General features: G+C 38.8%; 1 protein-coding gene across 1 annotated transcript in view; it reads left to right on the top strand.

Annotated features, from left to right (window-relative positions):
• Positions 1-4,289: 4,289 nt before the first annotated feature.
• The window catches only part of LOC121951857 (2-lysophosphatidate phosphatase PLPPR4-like), a 65,803-nt gene continuing 42,954 nt past the window's right edge, over positions 4,290-27,138 (top strand). Inside the window, exons 1-2 of the mRNA XM_042498343.1 lie at positions 4,290-4,734; positions 25,402-25,587. Of these exons, the coding sequence (XP_042354277.1) occupies positions 4,651-4,734; positions 25,402-25,587 (270 nt within the window). The 5' untranslated portion in view covers positions 4,290-4,650. The remainder of the gene's footprint in view (positions 4,735-25,401; positions 25,588-27,138) is intronic.

Below are 27,138 nucleotides of genomic sequence, written 5' to 3'. Positions count from 1 at the left end.
ATTAGATTTAGAAAATTATTTTTTTAAAAGCTAGGGGGGGGGGAAGTATAAAATTATTATAATATTCAAGCACTTTTAACAGTCCATTTTCTTTTTTTTTTTTTAACTGTCGTTTTAAATTCCAGGTAATTTTCTTGTACTTTTTGCTATTTCTTTTGCTGATTTTTAGGTTGCTTCTTTCCTTGCTCGTTTCTTCTTATGTTTTTGAAAGAAATCAATCCAATTTGCTCTCCGGATTCAAAGTGTCAAACATCAGTTCAACAGTGGAGGTGTAGCATTGAGGCTTTACTTTCGTGCTGTCAATAGACATTGTGAGATATCTCTTTTTTTAATCTTAAATTCTCGTCAGTGTGTAACAGATTCTGAAACCTCATTCATCATTCTAATCTGCTCAGTGTCTTTCTTTAGAGTTACATCAGAGTTACTGTATTTATTTTATTTTAGGTATTATACATTACAATTATTATCATCATAGATATTACCAAATGTTGTGTTGTCTGTATGTGTGTCAGTCCCTTCTCATGCTTATCTTGCTGATATATTTGACCAAAATGACATAGACTAAAACTTATAAAGTCTAGTTTTTTATTTTTAATTACTAAAAGGTTTTTTTCACACTTTGTTTTTACTTTAGTTTTAGGTAACTATAAAAACCTTGCATTAAGTTGGAAGTGAAGACTGGCATTAATCTTTAATTTTCTTATTATGAACAGATCCCATGAAAAGATTAACATTAACAAAGTATACATTTATCTCTCAGTATTTTCTTGTTTCTTTACTTTGTCTCTGTTTCTCAGCATTACGCCCATTTTTTTCCCACCTGAAGACATAAATATTTAAAAACAACTCACAGTTTACTGTATATATATTCATTCTTTTGAACGCAGTATCTTAAGAAGGCGTTGAGGTAGTTTCCTCAAATTTGGCACAAACATTTACTTTGACTCTATGTTGAACTGCATTTAGTGGTTGAAATTCAGAGGTCAGAGGTCAACTGTGACATCATAATGTTCTGCAAAAACACAAAACAGTACTCAACATCATAACTCAGGAACAGAGGGGGAGACATTTGGTCAGATACTAAACTGGTGACATTAATCTGTAAACTGTGCTTATTGTAGAGATCTTCTGTGCTGTTTTAGGGGAAGATGTGTGTGAAGCATCCATGTTTTTACAGACATGGATGTAAACTTGGAACAGGGAAGCATAGAACTGTGAGGCAGTAATTTTAGTTAATTTATTTAAAAAATCTAAACCAGCTGGCCACTGTAGTTTGTGAGCAAATGCTACTCAAAAGCATTTTTTGGGGACTATTTTTAGTGGCAGATTAAACCACATTTTGTGCCCTAATGAATATTTGGGGCAGCAGGATGGTTTATTTGGGATAAAGTAAACCATGTTTGTGTTTATCCTAATGAAAGTCATGTCACCCATTGCCATGGAACTTTATGGCACAGTAGAAGAAGATCTATCAGGCAATCAATCGGATTCATACTTTATTCAAATTGTCTGACCTAAAATAAAGGTGTACTCTAACAATGAAATCTGACAGCAAACTGTAATGATTATTGTATTGTCATGTATGTATGAGTAGAGAGCTTCATGTAAAGCATGTGCAGCTATAGTAAAGATCAGCACCATTGGTGTCTCAACACAAACCCTGAATCTCTGTATCTGAAACAACAAAGTGAAGGGTTAGGGGGCGCTGAATCTAGTTGTATCTTTTTGCAAGGAAACTGGTTTGTTTCTCCCAGCTGGTGTAAAGCCTGTCACTTTGTTGCCAGAAGGAATTTATTCATATTTGATGAATAATTAAACAGAATTAGAGAGTGTTCCTCCCACTTCCCTGCACACACACTGACATTTGTCAACAATTAGCCAGGCAGTTATATTACATTCTGTATAATTTTGTGCCAACAAAGCACTTACAATTCTATCACATACAATTGCTATAACATGCTGCTGTTACTAGTGCAGTATTACTTCTATGCTAGTTGTATAGTAGTATAGTACAGAAGTAATATGCTCAATAGTATAGGCCACTAGCTTTTTATGCTTCTATTTGAAAACACATTACATATACAACATGACAATGCAGTCACACAAAGCAGTCATCACACACTCATCACACACACACATATACACACAAAAATTACAACAATTACAATTATGTTAACGTACCATTAAGTGCAGCTTCATGATGGAGCCAACAAACACTGGACTTTCATGTAGGAGTCTGGTATTTGCTTCTGTCTGACTTTGAAGTATTTTTTTCTACACATTACCATGTGCCTCTTCTCCCTCATCCTAATCGTGTGGGATTTTGTTGCCTAATCCTAACCATCCGTGCCAGCATGTGCATTTGTTGAAATCCTGCCATTGGTTGCCATGTGCTGTTGTTGTCTAAACATAACCATGTGCAGCGCCATCCCATCATGTGCTTGTGTTGACATCACAGAGGTGGCTTCCTGAAATATAAATAGAAAAGGCAGAAGGATATATTAAGTGTAGATGTGGAAGTTCACTGCAAAGTGGCAACATTTGAACGCTTGGGGTTGGAATGTGCTGAGTTCACAGTTTAAACTTGCAATAACAGATTTTTTTGGCCACTTGGGGGCAGCAGAAACAAGCTATGAACACAGCCCTAATGGTGTGTTCACAGCCAACCTGATGTGAGCATTTCACAGATCAAGTCAACATATTATGTCAATGCAAAGACACAGAAAGACTCAAGTTGACAATGGACATGTTAGATGCGATGCTATGGATGCGAAAAAAATGGTAAATTTGCATCATGCATCCACCAGTACTTAAATTTGTGTTTGTTTGTTTGTTTTTTAAGTGTACTTACAGTATTTCTTGCAGGTTATGGAACATTTTATTCTAAGTTGCTTTATGCCTTTTCTGTCAAAGAAATCAAGCCAAGTTGTTCAGGCATAAAGTACCTGAAATAGTCACTTCACCATAGCTACAATCACCGTATTCCCTAATCAAACTTATTGTCTATCTTTCCATCGTTCTGTCTCCATGACAGTACATGAGGCTGAGTGACAGGCCTGATCACGGGGTGCATCAGCACACTGACAGCAGATTGTAGGCATAGTCCTGAGGCCACATCATGGCTCAGTGTTTGATGGCAGTGTGTCCTGGAGGCTGTGTGCCCCACATATTATCTGAGCAGGGCTCTATTTTGCTACAGGGGGGCGTTCTCTCTCTCTCTCTCTCTCTCTCTCTCTCTCTCTCTCCCTCTCTCTCTCCCACACACACACACACACACACACACACACACACACACACACACACTCATGCGCGCTACCCGTGCGGAAAATAGGTTTTTAGCACACTTGTGACGTCACGCCCATCATTCGCCTTTGGTTTTCCTCCAAAGATTGTATATCAATAAGATGGATCACTCTGTAGGAGAAATTCAGGCACTAAATTCTGGGTTGAATGGTGGGTGTTCGCGGAACATTTCACCCAAATGCAAATAAAAAATATTGGCGTGCTGGTGATATTTAGATATGCAGAATTTTGGGTTCTTTAAAACACTACAGGCTAATTGATAATGTATATCAGTCGCTGTGGTGCCGGGGGAATGGATGTCAGGGATGATTACTCTTGTGCTTGGCACCTGCTGGTTCTGTCAAGTTAGCAGAAATTAGACTCAATAGCCCAGATATGCTTAATATTTATACAGTAGTCTAACCTTTAGTTTAACCTTTATTACAAAATCAAAACTCCTCTGGAAACAGTTCAAACAACACTAAGGATTTGCACAAACAATGTTTAACCCTTTGAAAACTGGTTTGGCATCACTGTTCTTGTACTGCGTTTACATGCCTCTCACAAAAATTTAAACCTTTGAACCCTGAGCAAAATTGGTTTGGATTATTTTGAAAACATGGAGGATAAAAGGCAAAGAGCAACTTGCCAAGAAATGTCCCACAAATTCACAGAAATGCAGAAATTTATTTTTTTAAAAAGCTTGGGAGAAATGTCCAGAAAACTATAGGCCTATTTATATATTTTGACATATTTATATCTCTTAAGTTGCTCATTGCTTTCGTCCCATATATATATATATATATTATTTTAAAAAAAACAAGCTAATCTGCTAAGTTTCAAAGCGTAAAAAAGCGCAGTGGAATTATTGATCCAAACGAAAACAATGCCGGGAAGTCGTCAAATGGTTTTATTTTGAAAATTGAGAGAGGAAGCGTGATTGTTCCTGTGTGTAGCTTGATGGCGGTCACCTGCTGCAGCAGAGCAGCGGCGGGGGAGAGTGAGCGGAGCAGCGTCACATCACTGAGGTACCCGGGGTGACCAGAGGAACCCTGTCCTCTGAGCATCGTCTCTGTAGTCAGGATGAATGCTAATGTAACCACAGAGAGAGGACAGTTCGGGGGGATACGGTGCCGGTCCAGCGCTGACACACATATGTGAAGCCCAAAAACCGCATTTTCGGGGTGACCGCGGACAAATCCCGTTAACAGGCGTCAACACCTCCAGCTCAACTCGCCGGGCGATGGACGTCCGCCGTTAAAGGGTCGGTGCTGGACCGGACTTTGTCGGAATTTCGCCAAAATTACGACGGGAATCAAGTATAGCTCCCTGTCTCCCGGCAACGGGAGAGACCACCGGCCGCTCGTGATGTCTCGTGCCAAGGAGCGGCTGAAAGGCGGGAATGAGACCAAGGACAGCGTCACTCTGCTGCCGTGCTTTTATTTTGTAGAGGTGAAATATGTCTTTTTATCTATCTATCTATCTATCTATCTATCTATCTATCTATTTATCTATCTATCTGTCTATCTCATAATTTTGCAAAGGTGCAGATGGCAGTAAGTGGTTGTCAGGCTGCTGTCTGTTTTATATGCTCTGGGTTTACTTGTCAGCTGGTCCAATCACACAGAACACCACAATCAGGTTCAACTAATGATGCAAATCAATATGAAGTTATCTTTCTGGATGCTTTACATCCAGAAGATACCATGTGCTGTAGAGATGTACCATAACAATGAGTGAGACAGGCTGTAATCCCAGTGTGAAACTCATGCAGTTTGAGAGCAGAGATGCTGAGAATCTGTATTCACCTCATCCCTGTTTACTCTGTTCTTTTAGCAGCCAGTGACACTGCAGTCTCCACACCATGTTATGATTCCCAGTGTACAAACACATCATGTTGTGGGGCAGGATGCAGAGATTTATGCAGCTTGTCTTATAGTGCCTCATTAATCGTGTGTCATCAGTCCAAACACATACGTACAGTACATAGGAAAAGAGTGAAGAGCAGACAGCAACAACAGTCCAAATATGGGCTTCAATTTCATGCCACACTAATGCTATTTAGACACAGTTTCTGTGTAATCATCTGTATGAAGAAATGATTGGCCACAGTTTATCCTGTTCCCGTCAGCTCACTGGGTTCCACCGACTCTCTAACAGTAATTGTTCCTCGCCTCAGGACTAAAGACTTCAGTGATGCTGCATTTAGTTTATAAGCCCCCAGACTATGAACAGCCTTCCTGTAGGCTCCACAATGTGCACTTCTCTCAGCATTTTCAATTAGTATTAGCATTATTACTTTCAGCAGTAGTAGTGGCTATAAGGATCACTATTGTTTGGACGCAACCTACTTTTCCAGTACTATGATAGTATCATATTGAAATATGAACACAATAGAAGATTGTGTGTGGCTGCATCTCTCAGGCTGTGCCGCTGTCTGAGGCCCCAGTCCAGATACTCTCTGTTATTTAGCATTTCCTGTCAAAGAAATCAAAGATGTATCACTAGTGCTATTGTTACTTGAATATATAAAACGTGAAATATTCGTGTCTAAATGGCTAAACTGACTACACCAATGTTATTGATTTAGTTGATTTTATTCAAGGTGCGTTTCATTTGGTCACCTGTCCATGGTGTCCTGCTTTAGCCCCTGGAGTTGCTCTAACTTTAGGGGAAACACGTGAAACACCAGATGATACAGTGTAAATCATACATTGTCATAGAGTTTTACCCTGTAACAATAGTACAGTATTAGTGTTGGGCCGATGGATGATGCCATTATTGATTTACCAAATTTTTGCATTACTGTGGACTTTGTCATATGGCAGTTCAGCAGACGTCGCCCAGCCTTATGCAGCATTTTTTTCTACCTAACAGCATAGCCTTATTTTTATTAATGCATGCCATCTTGCAATAATACAGTGGAAACCTAATTCCTTGATATGATGTTTGTATAATTCATTATCATATTAGTTATTATATTTCTATATCAATCCAGCTTACTACAGTGTGGTACTATGACTAAGCTAATACATATAATATAATAAAAAGCTAATGCATACAGTATGTTAGTGTGTACGGTAAGCTCACATGTTGGTTAATCTTATGCGTACAGTAAGCTAGTGTGATTACTGTTCTTATCCCAGTATACAAGCATTGGGGTAAGAATCCAAGTATGTCAGAATCCACCGCAGCAGGTGGTGATATGTCCCCTTTCAGCTACTGGACCTTCTTCCATTTGATCTATTTTGTCACATCAAACAAGTTACCAAGCTGCGGGTTGCACGTCTAAGGGCAAAAACATGGATAGCTTTTAAGCAGTGAACATTTCGTTCATTCTCTACTACTTTTTGTTGATACCTTCATCTTGTTTTCTTCCTTTCTTCTTCTTTCTTTGTTTTCCCTGGCTTTTTCCTACGAATTTATGCTGTACGACTTCCAGGTCAAAACCTGGCACGGAGACTATTGAAGATGTGTAGAATGCCTAGGCCAGCTTAGAACGATTTCAGTCAGACTGACATGTTTACATGTATTTTAAAAGTCCAGTTTTAGTCGGACTAGCACAATAATTTGACTTTTTTTTAACATCATGTAAGCGTACTGGGTGTTGGCAAGTGGCAGCACTTTGTCTAACCTTTGCAACAGCGACATTAGAAGGCTTGCTCAGTGGTGGAGTTCAGCGGATTTGCGTGAGACCTTCCAGGTACTGTGGTTTACGCTGGCTGAATTTGAGTTGCTGGGGAGTGAGGTGCATGTGGACTGAATGGTTACACAGTGTTGAGTGGCAGCCATGCTCTGGGAATTCTCCACCTCATGATGCTCACTACCATGGGCTAAGCAATAGCAATGTTTTGCTGGAGTCTGACACCCGTATTCCAGTTTTCAAGACTTAAATGGTTTGAATGATCAAAGGTCTTGGGCCTGTATTGAGTCTTGCTTGCTGCTGCTCAGCTACTGCTTGCATCATCAGGTGTTGGAATTTGGGGTTGAAGTGGTTTAATAGAGTCTCGCTTTGACCAACAGAGGTACTGCAAAATGTCCTGGCAGGTCATACTGTAACATATAAAGACAGCAGCTTTACATGCTTACAAAGAACTGAATTAAAAAGCAACCTAGATATATGTAAAATGTTTTAATGAAGGCATAGAGATGATTAACAGTGACCATATTTTTTCTGATAACTTGTGTGTAAACGTGAAGCAGCAGAAGCTGAGATATCCCTTTGTCCTTAATGTAGGTCAAGCTCCAACCACTGATCCCTAACTTCCCATAATGTGACTCAATAGCACCCTTTATTAGACACTCCAGATAGGGATTGGACATTCCATATATAGAGCATTTTCTGGTCTGTGTAACTTTATATCATGATATCTATATATACTAAATAGTTTGGATATTATAGTCGCTTTGAAATAACCAGATTCAATGAAGTAAATACAAACAGAGGTACAACAATCAAGTATATTGAATATTGCCATAAAACAATTCTTCTTATTGATTTTAAACATTGCCCAAAATAACCCAACCAGAGATATCAAAAGGAAAGCTTTTTAGGTGTAAATAGCATGGAAAAATCCGTAACATTTCAAATTTATATCATGTCATCCATCATCCAACTCTGTCTTAATGCTGTTGACAAACATTTACCTTTCATAATCCACATCCTCCGTTTGCATACAGACTTTCTATAAATTTGTCTCCAGGCCTCAGTAACCTTAATGACGTTATCACGGTTCTTTTTCCTACTAGAAAAAAAAGCTGCTCCAAAGCCACAGAAGACAAAACAAAGGCAGCTACTTCTGTTAAATTGGTGATGGAAATGTAGTTATGTGTTAAGATTCCTCTAGATGAAACACAAACTGTATTACTTAATGTCATAGCTGTACCATACTGTACTGCTAAGCTGCTGTTAAGCAAGCAGTCGCCCCCGCTGCCTCCTTGTTTCCAATGTAAATATGATGGCAGCCTCTCCACAGAGGTGGTGTGAAGAAAAGAGAAGGCTGCTGCTCCAAAGTACGTGCATGCCTGCTGCTGACTGAGTTTGATCTTGGTTCGCCTTTCTTTAATTTGCCACCACTATAAAAGCCCAAAATTGATTTTTTTCAGTATAATCAGCAGGTCAAAGCAAACTTTAACACCCACTGTAAGAATAACGTTTCACTTTCTCTCCACCTCTTGTTCTAATGCTCAGTCTGTGCCCAGAGCACACTCTGCGCTTAAAGAGTGTGAAGCAACAAATAAATGAATGGTATTTACATTACACCAGCACTCCTAATGAATGGTCTAGCTCCAAAAATACAAAATCAATACGTGGCTGCTGATGTTCTAATCGTGGCAAGCTGCCACAAATAAATGAATGTGTGGTAAACTCTGAATTTTACAGTTAACTTTATAGGAAAACATTACAGGATTAGCTAAAAGCCGATCAGCGATGGCAGAGAGAGACTGCAGGGAAGAACAGCATATTTTCACAACTAACTCAGTATGTTAAGTTTTTTTGTCCAACAAAACTAAAGTTAATGGTTGTTGTTGCAGTGAAAAGACTAGCCAAGATGGTTTTTGTGAGTTTTAAATTTTTCCTGTGTGAAATGTGTGGACTTAACACAGCAATGAAACTACTTTAAGTTTAGTAAAAGAAAGAGGCTTGAATTCAGAGGGAGTATGGTTGTTTTTCTGTTTAACAGGGAAAATTGGTGTAGAGTTTTACCTTTTTTGGCATTTTTGTGAGTTTGCTTTATTTATGAGACTAAAAGAGCTATGAGAGCTTGTGGAATGTCGCAAACCTGCTGCTCAAACACATTCCTGCACACACACCTGCCCAATCATATTGGCTTGGAATATGTCATACATGCTACAATAACTTTTATCATCCCTAGCAGCTCTGTTTATATGGTTTTGTTTTGTTTTTTAACAAAAAATAGTCTACCATCGTATACCGTATACCCCAGTAAAATGCCAGGGAGGTATTAGGTATTTTTAGGTATTAGGTTGTTTTTTATCTGTTTTTTATCTGTTTTTTTATGCTGATGCTATTATCTTGTAGCACATTTGGATTTGTATCAAATGTGAAGTGCACTATAAATAAAATCTGTTATTATTATTATTATTATAGCTCAGTATTTTTAAATGCCCTTTAAACTAATGTTAACTACTTAAAAAAATATTGAGTGAACTGAATGAACTATTTAACTGAACAGTCGGGATCAGAGCTCTGCAGATATAAACACGCCTCACCTGTTCACACTACCACCACTGCCACTCATTAAGTAAGACTATTGCCGCAGCGCCGTTGAACCTGTAGATTTAGTCTGTATAAGCTGGAAACAAACTAACAGCTCTCAAGTTCAGATATTAATAGGATTTGCAAATCACAGTAGTGCTCCATGGTTGCAAAATGTGACTAAATAGTCACAGTCTGGAGCTCTGCAAAAGCCCTGCTGTGTGTTTGTCTGTGAGAGGCAAGAGAGCCATAGGAGAGAGCGAGGAAACCCCAATGCTGATGGCTTATATAAACAAAGTGACAATTTATACTCAGTGTTCCCGATAAAGTCAATATATATATATATATCGCACTTTGAACAAGCTACGATACCTCGAGTATATTCAATATATCGCCCACCCCTAGGAGGTATAAAGATCTGAAAAAATAGATATCACCCCAGCCTTCTCTGTTCCACAGTGCTCCCTCTCCACACCACTTGTGCAAACCAGTAGATACCTTTCAGCTGCTTGACTGATGTGTTAGTTGGTGATGGAGCATTTCCCTGCCTCCTGTCCAATGCATGCAAGTTTTCAAACCAGTCTTCAAATGGGATCCATCCATGATCCCACTGAGCTATAGGCAGAGCTGTATATTATGTGTTCGGCATACTGAATAATGGATGAATGACTAATGAGAAAAAGCCTGTTGGCACATAGTTTTTGCTGATTTGATGCTTTTTCTTAGATTTTGCCGTGTTCACAGTAAACAGAGCGCATGATGAAGGATACCTCCAGCTTAGCCTCTTTCTCCAGATTCAACAGTATAGTGAAATCTGGCGAGAACTCAGAGTTGCGCATCATTATTTATTAGTGTTGAATTGTCTTTGCTTTGAGTTGAAAAGCATTCAGACTGGATCATAATTATTGCGTGATTCTCCCTTCTCTCCCTGACAGAGCTGCTCTGTGTCTCCTACATTTTCTCTCTCACACACTGTCACACCATCCTACCCACCAACTGGCTGCTAGGCAACATGGCCCTCTGAATGGGGTGTATTTTTACATCTGTGTGTTCAGGGCTAGAGACGTTCTGAGGAGGAAAACATCCCTGCTGCAGCCTGCTTTCCTCTGTGTGCACAGCGGCCACTGAGGCTTTGGTCCATGTGTTTTTAAAACAAGGGCATAGGTTTTGTGTCAGTGTCGCGGGGGGGCACATATGAAATAAGGGGCTTGGGGGTCCTCTGCCAGAAAATTTTGAGCAAACACTCCATTTTGGTGATTTTCAATGCATCAATTTGTGCCTTTTCTGCATCAATTTAGTTGCAAACATCTTTAATTATGTCAAGTAAACCTCCTCTGCTACTTTAATGTTTTTATTGGCGACAAATGCACATGTTCTAAATACTGAGGGGGATGTATTCCCTGTGCCCCCCCTCCCGACCCCAAATCTCTGCCTACTCTTTAAAATGATCATCATAATCGAGTGACTGCACCAGACATGCATGATAAATAGTTCACCCCACAGGATTTGCACCCCCAAAGATTATACTTTATACTAGTTTTTTCTTAATGTAAGCATTGCAGCATCTTGGTAGGTGTAGTTTTTCCAGCCCATTCTCACTCTGATCTTGTCGTATACGTCCACTCTGTCAGTGCTTTTGGTGTACAAGCGTGATGCCAAAAGCCACCTTCCATGTCCAGATGGAACGTGGCTGGATGGCGTCAGATGAAAATGTGACTGGACAGAACCGGTGGTGTTATCGAATGCTGGCGGATGGCCAGATGGCACCGGGTGCGTCGAGAAAGTAGCGGGAGGAAACCAGTAATGTGCACATGAAATGCTGGAGGACAGTTTCAGGCTATAACGCTGCCCACCATGTAATACAAGGACCACGAGCACGCTTATATTGAGGAGGATGAGTCCTACAAACAACTTACTTCCTGTTTGGATGTGTTTTGACTTTGTTACCTAATTTTAACTATCATGACAGTCCACACTGGTTGCCATGTGCTGTTGTGTAAACATAAGGACCGTGCTGCATCATCCCACCATGTGCATTTGTTGACATGACGGTAACTGCATCCTGATGCGTAAACAGCTGACGCACAAGGATACCTAAAACATCATAAGCTGTTGCACAAGGTCACTGACAGAGTGGCAACATGTGATGAGGTGGAAAGAGAACGTGTTTTTTTCTTTCTACAGTGAAAAAGGAAAATAACCCTGTAGTTTGATGGTTAAATGCACAAGAGCAGGTCTATATTACATATATCCTGTGTATGAAATGTCTATGGTTACTGCGCTGCATTTTTATTAATTATGAAAAGCTGTTCACAACTCTTGCTGCGCAAGGGCGCAATCTAATGTCCTCCTCCTCTCCTTGCACTTTTACAACTGAAGTTACGCTCAGTAACTACTCTGACTAATGAAAAAAGGCTGTACAACTAGGCCCTGGGCGATAAATCGATTTTAGTGATTAATTCAAATTTGTCGTTCTGGACGATTTCTTAAAATGCAAATCTTGATTTTCTCCTCCACCGCTTCCTTTGACCCTCCATAATCACAATGGACTGTGACCTACCCTGCACTCCCTTCCCTGAGATAAACACACATGACAACATGACTGCAAGCGTGAACGGCAGTGAAGAGTATGTAACCAAAAGTCTTGTCTGTTATTTGGAACAGTTTTGGTTTTATGGCGTCAGATCTAAAACAAACCTCAGTCCGCTGCAAAGTTCATTTAAAGGTTTGGTTTGGTTTGGTTTGAAATTTATTTGAACATTGAGCATCAATCAAGCAAACAAAAAACAACAAACAGCAACAAAGGGAGCGAAAAGCCCAACGAAAACAGTCCATGCCCAACCGGAGTGGGAAGAAGTCGAGACTTATAATGTCTCAGCCCTTTTCCTTCTATCCCACAGAAATATTATTCAATCACAATAATAATTTTAAAATTACAACAGCAATAACAATGATAATAATATCATCATTATGATAAAATAATAATAATAATCTTCATTATCATCATCATAAATGAAAACTGGCGATAACAAACCATAACAACAACAGCAACAGCAATGATACAACTACTACTGCTACCACTGATAATCATAAGATGTATTATTTCATGACCTAATAAGTATCTCGGATATAATATCCTCTATATAACTATTATTATTATATTATTACTCTTAGTAATTATATATATATATATACATTTACACACATCCATGTACATATATACTGATACACACACACACACACACACACACACATATATATATATATATATATATATATATAATATATATATATACACATACATATATACATACCTACATATACATACATACACATACGCATGTCTATACACATGCAACACACACAATAACACATATGTGTAGGAGCAGTCTGTTATCATACAGAAGTTAGCAGTGGCTCCTCCTCCATGTACCTCTCGAAGATAGCCTCTTTATATTTCAGTTGAAATTGTCATACGTTTTGGCTCAGTTTTAGGTCATCGGCCAGTCCATTGCATAATTTCACACCATAAACAGAAATACAGAGGCTCCTCATTGTTGTGTGTATGCTAAGTCTTTAGGTTTAATGGTCCCCGTAAATTATAGCCCCCCCTCTTTAAAAAACATTTCCTGTATATTTTCAGGTAGCAAGTTATTCCTTACTTTAAACATTATTTGTGCTGTTTTGAACTCCACCAAATCAAGGAATTTTAAAGCTTGTGACTGTAAGAATAATTGGTTAGGATGGTCCTGATATTTGACGTTGTGGATAATCCTCATGGCTCTTTTTTGAAGTTCACATATCTGTTGTAGTGAACTTTTGTATGCATTTCCAAAACAGAAATGCTTCTTGACAGTTTACTCTGGATATGCTTCATTTGAGGCGTCCAGCAAATCTCGTCATCTATGATGACCCCCAAGAAATTATTTTCATGTTCTCTCTCTATGTCCACACCCTCTATTTGTACCTGGTCGTGACTTATCATATTTATATTTTCCAAATATCAAGTTTAGCGACAGCTTGTTTATATCAAACCATTTTTATTTCTTTTTTATTTCTATTTATTCATTTCCTGCCAGTGCCCTGGTTTCCCCCACCACCATCAACAACACGTACGTTAGGTTAATCCACCTGTGGGCGCTCCCAACCGAGGCGCCGGCAGAAGATACTCTGATGAGTGCTGCACGCAGCTGCTCACTGCTTCTCTGTACAATAAACATGTGACAATAAAGAACTCTTCTTCATCTTCTTAAAAGATATGATATAAATGAATTAAATATGTAAATATGTTTTGTGAAATTACTGCAGCCTTCAGTGCAATGTAAACTTCAAAAGGGAAATCCAGTTTACTATATTAACAGAAGGAAAATTCAGTTTGCCTTTTGCCTATTTTTATTGCTAAAATAAAAGCAAAACTTGTTTTGAATAACCTCTTTGTGATCTGTAGTTTGTTTCAGAAAAGGAAAAAAAATCTATTAAAATCGTAAATCTGGTTTGGTGTGAAAAAATCTGGGATTTTATTTTTAAGCCATATAGCCCAGCCCTGTGTACAACAAGGAGTCACTTTGCACAGGTAACCCGTTGATAAATAGCAATGGTGAGTGGTCAAACAGGTGTATGGGCGGGAACTTGATACCACGGAGGCTGTTACTGCGCAGACTCGGCTCCAAATAACATCACCACTGGAGAGGCGTCGTCCATCTTTATATACAGTCTGTGATCTCACTCATCATCAGATAATTATTAGATCATTTTCCAGGTTCAGATTTTTGAAGTATCCAGGTCTGGTGTTTGCACATTCTTTTGAGAAAGTACATGCAGAGTTAATAAAATGCAGTACTCTACGGAAACCAGGACACTTTGGCTGGCAAAGACCTTATCCAAGGTTTAGAACACTAGGCTGGTCTCCATTAATCCTTATATTGCACAAATTGAAACTGGGAGTATAATATACACCAAATGGAAACACGTCAGTTCACAAAAATTCAAAAAACACTTTTTGTCTTGTCTAGGTCACATGATGCTATGGCTATGAACTTGTCAGTAAGAACTGGCTCCCTCATGATGCAGCAGGAGCTACAAGAGCTGTTATTGCATCACATAACTCTTCAGAAGTGGATCATCCACTTCTGAAAAGGAATTCATAATTCCTCTGTGAAATCGTGGACTACCAGCTCCCAGAAATCCCTCATATGTGGCCACTCCCATGTATAAGGGGATCACCTTTCCATTATGGCTCCATAACACGCCTATCTGGCCTTGGATTGGAAATAGTAGCTGTGTCCCAATTCAGGGTCTGCATCCTTCGGAGAACGCAGCCTACGCGGCCTTCGGAGGCGACTCGTTCGGAGGCAGAGAGGGAGAGGGAGAGAAAAAGAGAGAGAGGCCGGGAGAGGGGGAGAGGGAGGAAGAGAGCGAGAGAGAGAGAGAGAGAGAGAGAGAGAGAGAACACTAAAGCAAAGAAATTATTTTATTTTTAAAATTTACTTTTTATTTAAATTTTGCTGGAGAAGGAGGACAAGTGCCTCTGTCCGCGTCGGAAGCTGATTTTTCGTGCAGTAGAGCCTCCGTCAGCGGGCGGAGCACTCCGCTGCTGCGGGCAGCACAGCGGGGCTGCTAGGTGGCTACGTGTTAGCATTACTTACGTCACGTATTATGAATGAAATTATGAGATTTTAATGTCCCTCTAAGTTTAACATATCTGGCGTTTGATTTTCAAATGAGTAAAAACCCACATTAAGTTAAATCAACGCTCCGATCTCCGCTCTGTGCCACCATTATTTTTGAAGATCGCAGGCGCGCAAGGAATCTTGGGAAATGGAAGGCCGCGAAGGATAGTAGCGATGTGTCCTCCAAACAGAGGGAAAAGAAGGCTGCATTTGTGGGCTGCGAAAGGAGGAGCCTTCGAATTGTGACCAAATGGGACAGCCTTTGCGCAGCGCTGTGACGTAATTGGCCTTCGAATGCAGCCTCCGAAGGATGCAGACCCTGAATTGGGACACAGCTAATGACTCTGGTGTGGTGGCTGCAATAGAAATAAAGCTGCTAATGTTTTGAACATCCATCGCCATGGTTACTGGAATGTTATTACCAGAGGAGAAGTCGCAGAACATTACTCAACGTAGTCATCTCATTATTGTGTTTTATCAACATTTTGAAAAGATAGTTTAAGTATTGTGCACAACTGTAATGGAAACCCTTCTCTCCACAGCAGCCACATTGTCCAGGCTACTTGCAAATGCTACCTGACTTTTTCGTTCAAGATTCTTGCAAGTGCAGCAATTGGCCAGTGTCAGCAATCTCAAAATGACTTTAATCGGCTACCACTACTATAGAGTGGTGACTGCAAACAGAGAAGCAGCAGCATCACAACCATTTTTTTGTATAGATTAATGTCAACTGTTTTATGTTTCTGTGTCATACTGTATGTGCTTTATGTGTTTTTACTATGTCTTTACTCTAGGTGCAGCACAGATTGCTCTCTGGGACAAAGAGTAAAATTGAATGTGTGTATCCAGCTGGTTAGCTCATTGCTGCTGCTTTGCACAGCACTCATATGGTGGTTACTGCTAATATCAGAATAACGGCATTGCTGAAGCGCAGCAACCATATTCTGGTACCGCCCTACCACCGCACCGTTAGCTGTGTCAGCACTGTTAGCTGCTAGCCACCGGCTCAGCCACCCCCATCTTGGAATCTGTGTGTTGACGACTCATATACTCTGAATTTCGCTTGGGGCACCTTTAACGCTCTGAAATTATCGCCTCGTTCTTGTGGGTCTTCAGTTCAGTCTTTGATTGGATGCAAGCTAAGTGCTAGAGCTGAGTAGCTAAGTAAGCGAAGTAATAGAGGTCTTTTTTATTTCCTTTTGATTGTTTTTAAAAAGCAAATCACAGTAAGTGTCAAACGTAGTCCCATCATTGTCTTGACCGCCTTTCCGAGTAGCGCAGTCAGTGCACCTGTGTCCGACAAGTTTAGCAACTTTCCGATAAAAGACAGAACTTTCTTTCAGCCATTTAAAACATAGACATATTAGACATAGATTTGAAGCGTTGTGCAGCGTCAGGTTAGTTCAGTCTGTTACAGGATCACACTTTTATATAAGCCACTGTCAGTAAGATTAACAGCTCGACAAACATCCATCTGTCAGGACTGTTTCGATGTATATTGAAGTCTCTTATGGAGCTTTTAACTATTTTTGAAAAAATATAAAATGATCTAACCCTTTGGACCAATATTTGTTTTTCAGTACCTTCATATTCTGATATTACATAAAGACCTATACTGCTCTTTTTAGCCGACAAAAAAATCCAATACAAAAATCAATACATTGGTGAGCCCTATAACAGCAGGGAAGTCTGCTGTATTAACACGCTGAAACCTGGATCGACATCACTTGGTCGAATTATTTATTTTTTTCAAAAGCATTGGGCAAAAGGCATGAGCAACTTGGCAAGAGATGTCCTGCAGATTGCAAAAAATGATTAGACGAAGGAGATAACTTTTTAAAAAAGCTAGGGAAAAAATGTTCACAGAACTAAGTTTCTAATTTTCATAATTATCTATTTATTATTTCCAGTTCTAATCATTTATACATTTATTTTGATTTTTAAGCAGTTTTTTTTCGAATTGTTTCCATTTTTTCGATCAAAACATATTAAATGTGCATACTAACCCCATGAAACCCGGATGCACATCACTTTTTTTCCACGTATTTAAACCTTTGAACCCTGAGCGAATTGCTGCGATTTCTTTCTTTCAAAGACATTGGGGGAAAGGCAGTAAGCAGTGTTGAAAGAAATGTCCTGCAAATTGTAAGAAATAAGTAGATTCAGAAAAATATTTACTTAAAAAGTTAGGGGAAAAATGCAGAGAATTATATAGATAATTATCGAAATATTGAAAATTATTGTTGCAGAATTATGATAATTTTTAAGAGGGCTTTTCAGGTCATTTACTTTTTGTTTGTTTGTTTCTTTCTTTACTTTCCCATTTTTGTTGTTGTTTGTTGTATTTTTTGTGTGTTTTTGCTGGTGTTCCCAGTTCATTCTTTGTACCTTTTAGTAATTTCCTGCTAATATCTAGATCATTTCTACTTAAGTTACTCATTGCCTTCTTCCTACGTTTTAGAAAAAAAATAATTTTCCCAGTTACTTAGTTAGTTAGTTCTTTTTTTATTTTTTTGCTACTTTTCAGTAAATCCTTTTGCACTTTTTACTAATTTCTTGCTAATATCTGGGTTATTTCTACTTGAGTTTCTCATTGTCTTCTTCCCATTTTTTTGAGTAAATCAAGCTAATTTGCCCAGGTTGTACAGGGTTAATGAATGCTCTTTTGTTGGCTTGTTGGTGCACAAATGTGCTGTCCCAATTCCAGGGGAGCGTAGTGTATCTCCTCAGACAGCAGTTTTGGTCTTTTTTCCTTCTCTTCCTGATAAGTTAGTTTTACATGCTAATAATGTGATATGCTACAGATTTTGTAAATGTCCTATTTCTGTGAAGAAATGAATGTCTGATGTGCTCCCCCAGACTTTGAGCAGGCAGAGTATTGAAAATCTCGTAGGTGGCTGAGCAGCTCCTCGGGGCAGGAAGCAGCCTTTACTGCATGTACTATTGACTGACACCCATGAAACTATTTTGTAAAGCCTCCTACACTCAAATTATTTGTTTTATTCCTCACCTTGAATAAATACAGAAATTACTGCAGCATGCATGGAAGTAGAGTGGAGTTTCAGTTTAATAATATTATTACGATTTATTAAAATTATTAGCAGTATAAAGTGAAAAGTATGCATAAGTTGTATGCACTACCTTACCATCACAATGGATGTCGTGATGTCATACATGTGATGGGTTCAGGGCTTCCAACTCACTCACAACGACCGTGAGACCGCACAACAATTTTTATGCACACTTAAAAGTAAAGGTATAACTGACATGTTATGGTGTGACAAATAGGACACAGACAGGAAATGGACAGACAAGACAACAGAGCCTAGTAAAACACTACGTTTCACTGAGCCCTCGTTTGGATTATGATGTGTATCTATTCCTCTGTGTTGGTTATGGTACTTTCACGTTTGCACCTCTGGATGAAATACACGTACAGCTAATCAGAGCAACAAAACCTCACATAGCACCAAGTGACAAAAGTAAACAAACTGCAGCAGGAAGAGATGAGCTGTGGCGGTGAAGCACCACTTTTGCCATCAGAATTTGAAAATATCCCTTTAACAGTCAGTTCCACATCAGCTGCAGCAATCTTGGTTATGGCTCTCCTCTTTACTCAGCTAGGTGTATGCTCTCTGTAGGGCTGGGCAATATGGCTTTAAAACAATATTTTAAGGCTACCACGATAAACAATGTTTTTATATGTTCTTTAAACTAATGTTAACTTCTGAGATACAAGATTACTGAACTGCAGTCACATTAAAGGTAAATAAAGTAGCTGCTGTCATATAATAAAGTTAAATTCACCACTGTTATGATAACATGTAATAAAAAATGTTGTCATACCGCAGCACCATTAACTGTTAGGATTCATTCACTGTGAGCGGCAGCAAACTAACAGCTCTGCAGCTCAGATATTAATAGATTTTTTGTCATGTATTAATAGATTTTTTTAACAGTAGTGCTCCATGATTGCAAAATGTGAGTAAATAGTCACAGTCTGGAGCTCTGCAAAAGACCTTCTTTGAGTGTGTTGAAGTGATGTGGTTCTCATTGGCCCAAAGTGGTTCAAGTTGGGTGGATCAGACATATTTTCCAGAAATAATAAATGACCCTGACTGTGACCATGTAAAATTTGAAGGCATTTTACTGTACAGAGGTGCTTTTTTTGTTTTGATAATTCTAGGCAAAATCAGCTAAGTTCATAGTATAACACATTGAAAATGTCCTCATGTTTAAACTCTACTTCCTTTAGAATTTGATGAAACTTTAAATGAAATTCTGTTCAGGATGACCCTGACTATGACCTGGTAAAATCTGAAGAATGTATTTTTTAAACATTGGCAGCCCTTGATGGGTTAAAAGTGATTGTAGACATACAAGGAGTAGGGTTAGGCGATAGGGCCCTAAAATAATATTGTTATATTTTGGGGTATTTTTGCATTAAGGATATTCTTGATGATATCACAAAACAATGACAAATATTATTTCAAGAACATACACTTGCAACAAAATAAGTATATGTATATTTTTAGATGTCAGCATAAATGTTACAGTTTGCCTTCAAATATTCAGTAGAAACTTAACAAAAATTACCTTTCATTACTTTAATTTGTAAAAAACAACAACAGTAGTAGTGCGTAATGGTTTGACAACATTATGTCAGCAAGTTGGTATATTGTAATTATCACAACATGAAGTTTTCTTACCATATTAGAAATGATACCAGTCCAGAGTGAAATATCTTCACTGTTGAATGGGTTGCCATGAAATTTTGTAAGGACAGTCGGGGTCTCCAGAGGATAAATCAGAACGACTTTGGTGATCCTGAGTTTACTGTACGTCTAGTTAGAAGTGAAATGTTTGGCATCTATTGGATAAATTCACATAACATTCAGTACAGAAATGCATATTTCCCACAGAATCACTTGTGAAAACCCCCATGTCATCATCAGTTTAATGTGTCCAATACTTTGATTTATGACCAGATATTGCCAGAACCATACTTACAGTACATCTTTATTTTGTGATGCTGTAAGAATCTTATGCACACTGTCTTTTAAATACTTGCTGCTGTCATGCTGCAGAAGGAAATAATTAGTAAATGTGTAATTCTAAGGATCACAAGAAACTTCTAGCAGCCTTGGTGGGTAATCCTGGCTTTCATGCTGTGGAGAAAGAGAGCATTTTACAGTCAATGATAAGATTTAACATAACTGTTGCAGTCAGAAATATGCACGCCTCAGGCAAAAGGGCAGATCATGTAGTTGATGATTTTAACAGCAGGGAAGCAAGTCACGATGCAGCCTCAAACTCATGTTAAGGCAATATCCATCATGGTGCAATTTGTGATCTTGCTTGTAAGAGCAATTGTAATCACGCATCTATGCAGGAGTCTAGCACAGAGTTTGGTGATAATCAAGCATTATATGGTAAAAAGTCTTGCACTTGTATACCACCTTTCTAATCTACACTGCGTGTCAAATTCACCCATTCACACACACACACTTACACACACATTCATAAACCGGTGGGTGAGGCTGCAAGGTTCCACCTGCTAAACATTTACACGAGCAATGTTGTGTTCAGTATCTTGCTCATAGATTCTTCTACATGATTACTGGCAGAGCCGAGGACTGAACGCCCTGCACTTCTTTCTGAGCTGCAACCATGTCTTATAAAATGTCAGAAAGAGTAAAACCCTGAGGAAAACATTGTTAGTGTGTGTTTGTTTAACCAGCAGTCCATAGTCCAAAAATATTCAATTTACAGTCATATAAAACAAAGAAAGGCATTCTACTTAACAAAAACTCAAAACTTTCATTAGAATTGTTGCTAATTAATTCTGTTTATCATCTATTAATTGAATTTTCAGCCTTGCAGTTGCATGAAAGATAACATACTTTTCAAGGGTGGATGTGACAACACTTACATTACTTTACTTGACATATGCAAGATGCATTTTTGTAATGGACTTTCAACATTAATATCAGTCCCTGGTGTGTCTAGAGCCCCCAAAGTATAAGAAAAAGACCATCCTCTCTTTTTCTCCCACTCCATGTATCAAGAAATGTGTTCAACCAGCAGCTAGTCAGACTGTAAGCTCTGTTCGACATCCTATGAGGTTGCTGCGTCACAGAACCACCTCCCAGGTGCTAGCTAGTTGACCATACCTGCTATAACAGCAAATACTTTCTTCCTCCTTGGGCCTTGTGGGTAATTTCTCACAAGTGGTAAAGAAAAATGTAACAAGGTTTATGCATAAATACTAGGCTAACATTATGAGACAGAGAGATGTAAATATTAGGATTGGACCCAAATGTTCGGCTATTTGAATATTCGTTAGTTGGGTCAATACTAGTTTTTAAGTTTAGGGATCGTTTTTTGTTTATTTGTTTAGTTTTGTTTGCTGAGGACAAATGTTATTTCAATAGGTGGGTTTCCATTACAGATTTGCACAAAACTTAAGCAAAAGTATGAAATGTCGATGAAACACTATTGTGAGATGACTGCGTTTCCATTGAGCAATGGCTCCTCTCGCGATAACATTCCAAGAGGCATGGTGATGGATGTTCAAAACATTGACAGGTTTATTTCTATTGCAGCCAAGGCCTGACATTAACACCCGCCGATCTGCCAAACGCGGGCAGATTTCACCAGTGGCGAGACAGAGGCACTCTCACTATAATGACCACAGGACTGGAAATTTGCCCGGTTCTCATTTCCGAAATCTGGTCACTTTATACTTAAGTACTGTACTTTATATTTAAAGATGTTGTAAATCTAGTTTAAGTTAATTTTAGCGCGCCATAGTCAACTTTATTTATATAAAATGTAATTTCCCAACAAAAAAAATGTGGCTAGTGAAAATGCTGGAAAGATTTTGGAAAAATGAAGAAAAAAGTTAATGTCAAGCCCTGATTGCAGCCACCGCACTAGCCATCATTATTTCCAATAGAAGGCGATACAGGTGGGATATGCAAGCGATAATGTAAAGGCAAGCTCTTTAAACATGGGAACGGCCACAAATGAGGGATTTCTGGGAGGTGATAGTCCATGATCGTGGTGATACAATTTCAATGCTTCGAGTTTACTCAATATATCGCCCCAAAACTGTGGTTACTGGAGGTAACAGCAAGTACTTGGTACCACTACAGGTCCCAGAGTGTCGTTCGAAATGACACATCTTTTGACCACCCGAAGCAGCAGACATGCATTGAGCAGTGACTTTAAAAGTCCTGCATTTGTCTGAGCACCTTCTCCCTATGCAGGCTTGGACGCTCTGTAGACTATGTCACCCGACTTGCTCTGAGTGAGGTGGTGCTGATGCAAACATCTGAATGAGACGATGAAGTGGGGGTCAGAGCGAGGCAGTCAAATAGCACAGGGACCAAGCAGTTTGGAGTATGGTGCCTTGCTCAAGGGCAGCTCAACAGCGATTTAGACTTGAATTGGCCATCCAGTTCCCAAGTGGCCTGAGCTACTGCTACCTGGATATAATTATTCCAAACAATCAATAAGACAGCTTTATTACTGTGGAACTTAAGTGAAAGATCAATATCCCTATGAGATATTTTTAATGTTAAGACTTCTGGTTGCTGTTGGCTTGTGTGTACACATCTAGTACGTATGCTTGTGTTTGTCCTTCAACTCCAACAAAGCAAACAGAGTGTGTAGGACAGCTGGATCCTTGTTTACCACTACTATTCATTATAAATACTGTTACCAATTTGTATGAAGACCACATCTGTAATGCATTATGAAGGCATTCATAGTGAATTACAATGCATTCATAATGCTTTATGACTACACTCATAAACACACAATGCTTACTGATGCACTATAGCAACAGTCATAAAACATTGCAGATGTGACTTAGAAGGATTTATAAGTGTCAGTCATGTTGACTGATGAGGCTTACGATGCATTATAAATACCTATACTTATCTATACACACATTCAAGACAGTCAGACATTCAACAGTCAAGTGTTGTAAGGACTCATAGTGTGCTGTAACAGTGCATGTGGTATCATACGTTATCATTGTACGTTTTAAGTAAAGTGAGGTATATATTGATGCATTTATAATCATGCATGCGTCATCATTATGTTTCATTGTTGGTGAAATCATTTTCATGCATTTATAAGAATCTATGCAGCATCATAAGTGATTAATACCTACCATGCACTCAATTACTTTGAAAATACATTTAAAAGACTAAAGTGTGATACTCTCTGACATCTAAGGACAAGTCAGCAGTCAGAGAGTTTTTAAACACAGAATCAGATTTTGCAAAGACTGGGAACTTGCAGTGTCATTTAAAAGATTATTAGCTTCAAAATGGAAAAAAGGGGAAAAAAGTGGAAACAAACTGTTGCAGCCCTTGAAATTCACAGTTAGTATGGTATATGCTGTAGCTAGCCAGGTAGCTAACCCAAACAGGTTATTTTCAAGAAAAGTTAGCCACTGGGATGTTTGTTCATAATGCATTATGGATGTGGATTTCATAGAAAGTGTTACAAAATCACCTTTTCTTGGAGCCTAGTTTTCAGATATATTTTAAACTGCAAATTACATCCCTTGATCAAGATGTCTTTGAAGTGATAGGGAACAGTCTCTTTATGCTAGCAGTGGCCCACATTTATTTGATGCTCATGCTTGGCATTACTGGATATGTACCGTAACACTGATTAAAGTGCAGTGAGTAAAATTATTTCTGCTCATGGTGGTTTGCAGTGTGAATATTTGCACTATGAATATTTGGCCTTGTGTGAGAGTTTTTTTTTCTCTATCTGCACTGCAGCTCTGTGTAGTCAGCTAAAGAAAATCTTTGGTTGGCTGTGGCACAGGAGATAGAACAGGTTGTCAACTAATTGGAAGATTGGAGGTTCAAAGCCAGGCTTCAAGGGCAAGATACTTAGGGTCCTAAGATTTCCACAATTTGGAAGCCATGGACGGAATCACTGGAATTTGATAATAAAAATAGAATCATGTAATTTGCCAAAATTTGGATGTGATTTATAAAAATCATAGGTTTATAGTTTTAATGAATAAAAATCATAGGTTTATAGTTTTAATGAATAAAAATCATAGGTTTATAGTTTTAATTTATAAAAATCATAGGTTTATAGTTTTAATTAAAAACTCTCTGTGTTGGTGTTTCAACAGCACTGGGACTTGGACTACAAAGATGTGACTGATGACTCGCATGTCTGCAGTCTTTTATATGGAGAGAGATTGTATCACATTACCTGCAACCCTTATAAATACTATCCCACTAAATTTTGAGGAAAAATACTTCTTTTATTTTGAGTTGCTGAAAAAAAAAGTTTTTGGACCCTGCAGTCATTTAAAAGGGCCCACTGAGTGTGTTATATCATGGAGTGAGCACCACAGCAACACATTACTGCATGTCTGTGTGTCAATATTTTTCCGTCATTGAAGAAAGCAGGCATCATGTAGTCACTGTTGTCGAGCCTCTGACAGGATCAGCTGCTGTATGGGAAGTCTTTAAGCTGCTCTAATTTAGATATTTTGATTGAATTTGGCGTGATAGTGGTGATTTAATAAGCACTTAAATGTTCTGTATGCAACATTGATTAATGAATTAACTTTCTCGCTTACTTACTGTGTACCTCAGCAGGGTATAAAGTCATGCTGCCTCTGTGTGTGAAATCTAAACTTCTCTTTGTGTGTAGTCTAAACTGCAGTCCGGCTGCACATGCATGTCAGAGCATGTGTGTATCCCACAGGCAGCTCATCGTCACCACTCTACACTGTGCTCACACGGCGCTCACACAGAAGTTACAGCTTATATTGGGACAGCGTTGCTGTGAAAGCATTGCACTCACCCTCCATTTCCCTTCTGTTTAACAGCAGAATTAGAATAAGTCACCAAGTCCTCTACTCTGAAGGTTGGTGGTTGGATCCCTAATTCCTCCATTCCTCATGTCAGAGTATCCCTGGGCAAGATACTGAACCTCAAATGGCTGTTCCATTTGTGTGAATGTGTATGAATGTTTAAAAGAAGCAGGTAGCACTTTGTCCAGCAGCCTCAGCCGCCAGGCTCTGAATGGGTGATAGAGACAATTACTGTGAAAACACTTTGAGTGGTCAAAAGAAGAGAAAAGCATAGTGCAAATGCATTCATTCTAATTTCTTTTTGACCATCATAAGATTTTTTCATCCATTTTAAAAAATTCTCTTGTATTGTTGTTTATTTCCTGCAGCTTCCTATCCTGGCCTCCTCTGTTGTCAGTCTTTATTTCCTGGAGCTGACAGATATTTTCCAGCCGGTGCATTCTGGATACAGTTGTAGTGACCGCAGTCTGTCTCTGCCCTACATCCTGCCCCGACAGGAAGTCTGCCCACTGCCTCTGCTCTTCAGCTTGGCCTTCGCCGCTCCCACCGCCACTGTGAGTAAACCTCCACACTGACCTCACAGTGTTATCAGAGTTCCTGCGGATCCTTAAAAATTCTTTAAAAGGCCTTGAATTCAATAATGTAAAAAGAAGCCTTAACTGGCATTAAATTGACCTTAATCAATCTTTCAAAAGTCTAAAAAATTCTCAGACGTGTTTTTATTTCTGACATTACATGTTAAAATCTCAAAAATAATTGGTAACATCTACTTTTTTGTCGAATAATTTAATAAACTGGAAAATGCAATTTCTGATGAAATTACAGGTGTGAATGCTCAGCTTACGCTACGCTGCAGTGCTCATGCTGAATAGCTTACGCTACGCTGAAATGCTTGATTGAATGACTTGAGTGTGAAGTAGTATGAATACCTAAAAAAAAGTTGAACAGGTTGAATTCAGATGAATGTCTTTAAAATCTTAAATGATACTAATTATGTTGAATATGTTTAAGCTTGCTGAACAGCTGACACTACACTGCAATGCTTGCTTGAATTTGTTAGAAGATGGTGAAATAGTGTCAATACCTGAAAAAAGTATGAAGGAGTTTAATTAGCATGAATGTCATTAAAATGTTTAATACGACTCATCATGTGGAACATCTGAAAAAAAGTTGACATTTGTTAGAAGATGGTAAAGAAATAGGAGTTGAAGTGTGTAAAGGAGTCTAATTAGTTTGAATGTGGTTGAAATATTGAATAATATCCAGAAAATACACAGAACAGTGTCTTAAATGTGTTGGTTTAGGATCAAAACTGTTTGCAGAGCAGCAGGTTGTTTGATTTTGTGTGTAGAATGTGCTGAATCCTGTGTGTGTGTGTGTGTGTGTGTCTGTTTCTGTGTTAGAATGCTGGTGTGTCTAGCAGACCCAAGTGCACTACAATAAATAGAGTAATGACAACGGAAGTTCACAATGCTCGGGAAGTGTCTGGCGGGCCGTTTGAATACATGATACAGAGAGGCAAAACTCTGATTTTCGCTATTAATAAAAATAAGAAACAGGGAAAGGCTTGCAGAGGACAGGGAGCGGACACTCAGGATGAGGGTGCTGTCTTAGTGTAGGAAGTCTCCAGGCTCCATTGAATCCCCGTCTAGGTCTTTCAGATCTCATTCAGGTCTTTCAGCTTCCCTCCCTTTGCCATCAATAGAAAATCAGCTGAGCTGTAACAGTATAGACAAATGGAGTCAACAGAATCACAAAGCTAACATTCACCCTTGAATTACATTTCTGTTTACAGTAATGTTTTTACATTGATTATTAGTCTCAAATGTGCACTCTTAATCCATATCAATACTTACGTATCACAAAATAGTACTCTACTATCAAGCACCATATTATCTTTAACAAAGATGACATGTACCTCACACTGAGCTGTAAAATAAATCACACAAGCCTTTTCTTCCCTTGAACTCCTTAATGTTAGATGACATAGCAGGACATTTTAAATTAACAGGCTGTTAGCGGCTAACGAAATGTTTTCAGGATATACAGTACAGTGTACTAACGTTAGCTTACTCTGTTAGCATATCTGTTATTGCTTCATAAAT

This window comes from Plectropomus leopardus, chromosome 12 (genome assembly GCF_008729295.1).
Source record: "Plectropomus leopardus isolate mb chromosome 12, YSFRI_Pleo_2.0, whole genome shotgun sequence".
NCBI lineage: Eukaryota > Metazoa > Chordata > Actinopteri > Perciformes > Serranidae > Plectropomus > Plectropomus leopardus.
This window is presented reverse-complemented; position numbering and strand designations above follow the sequence as displayed.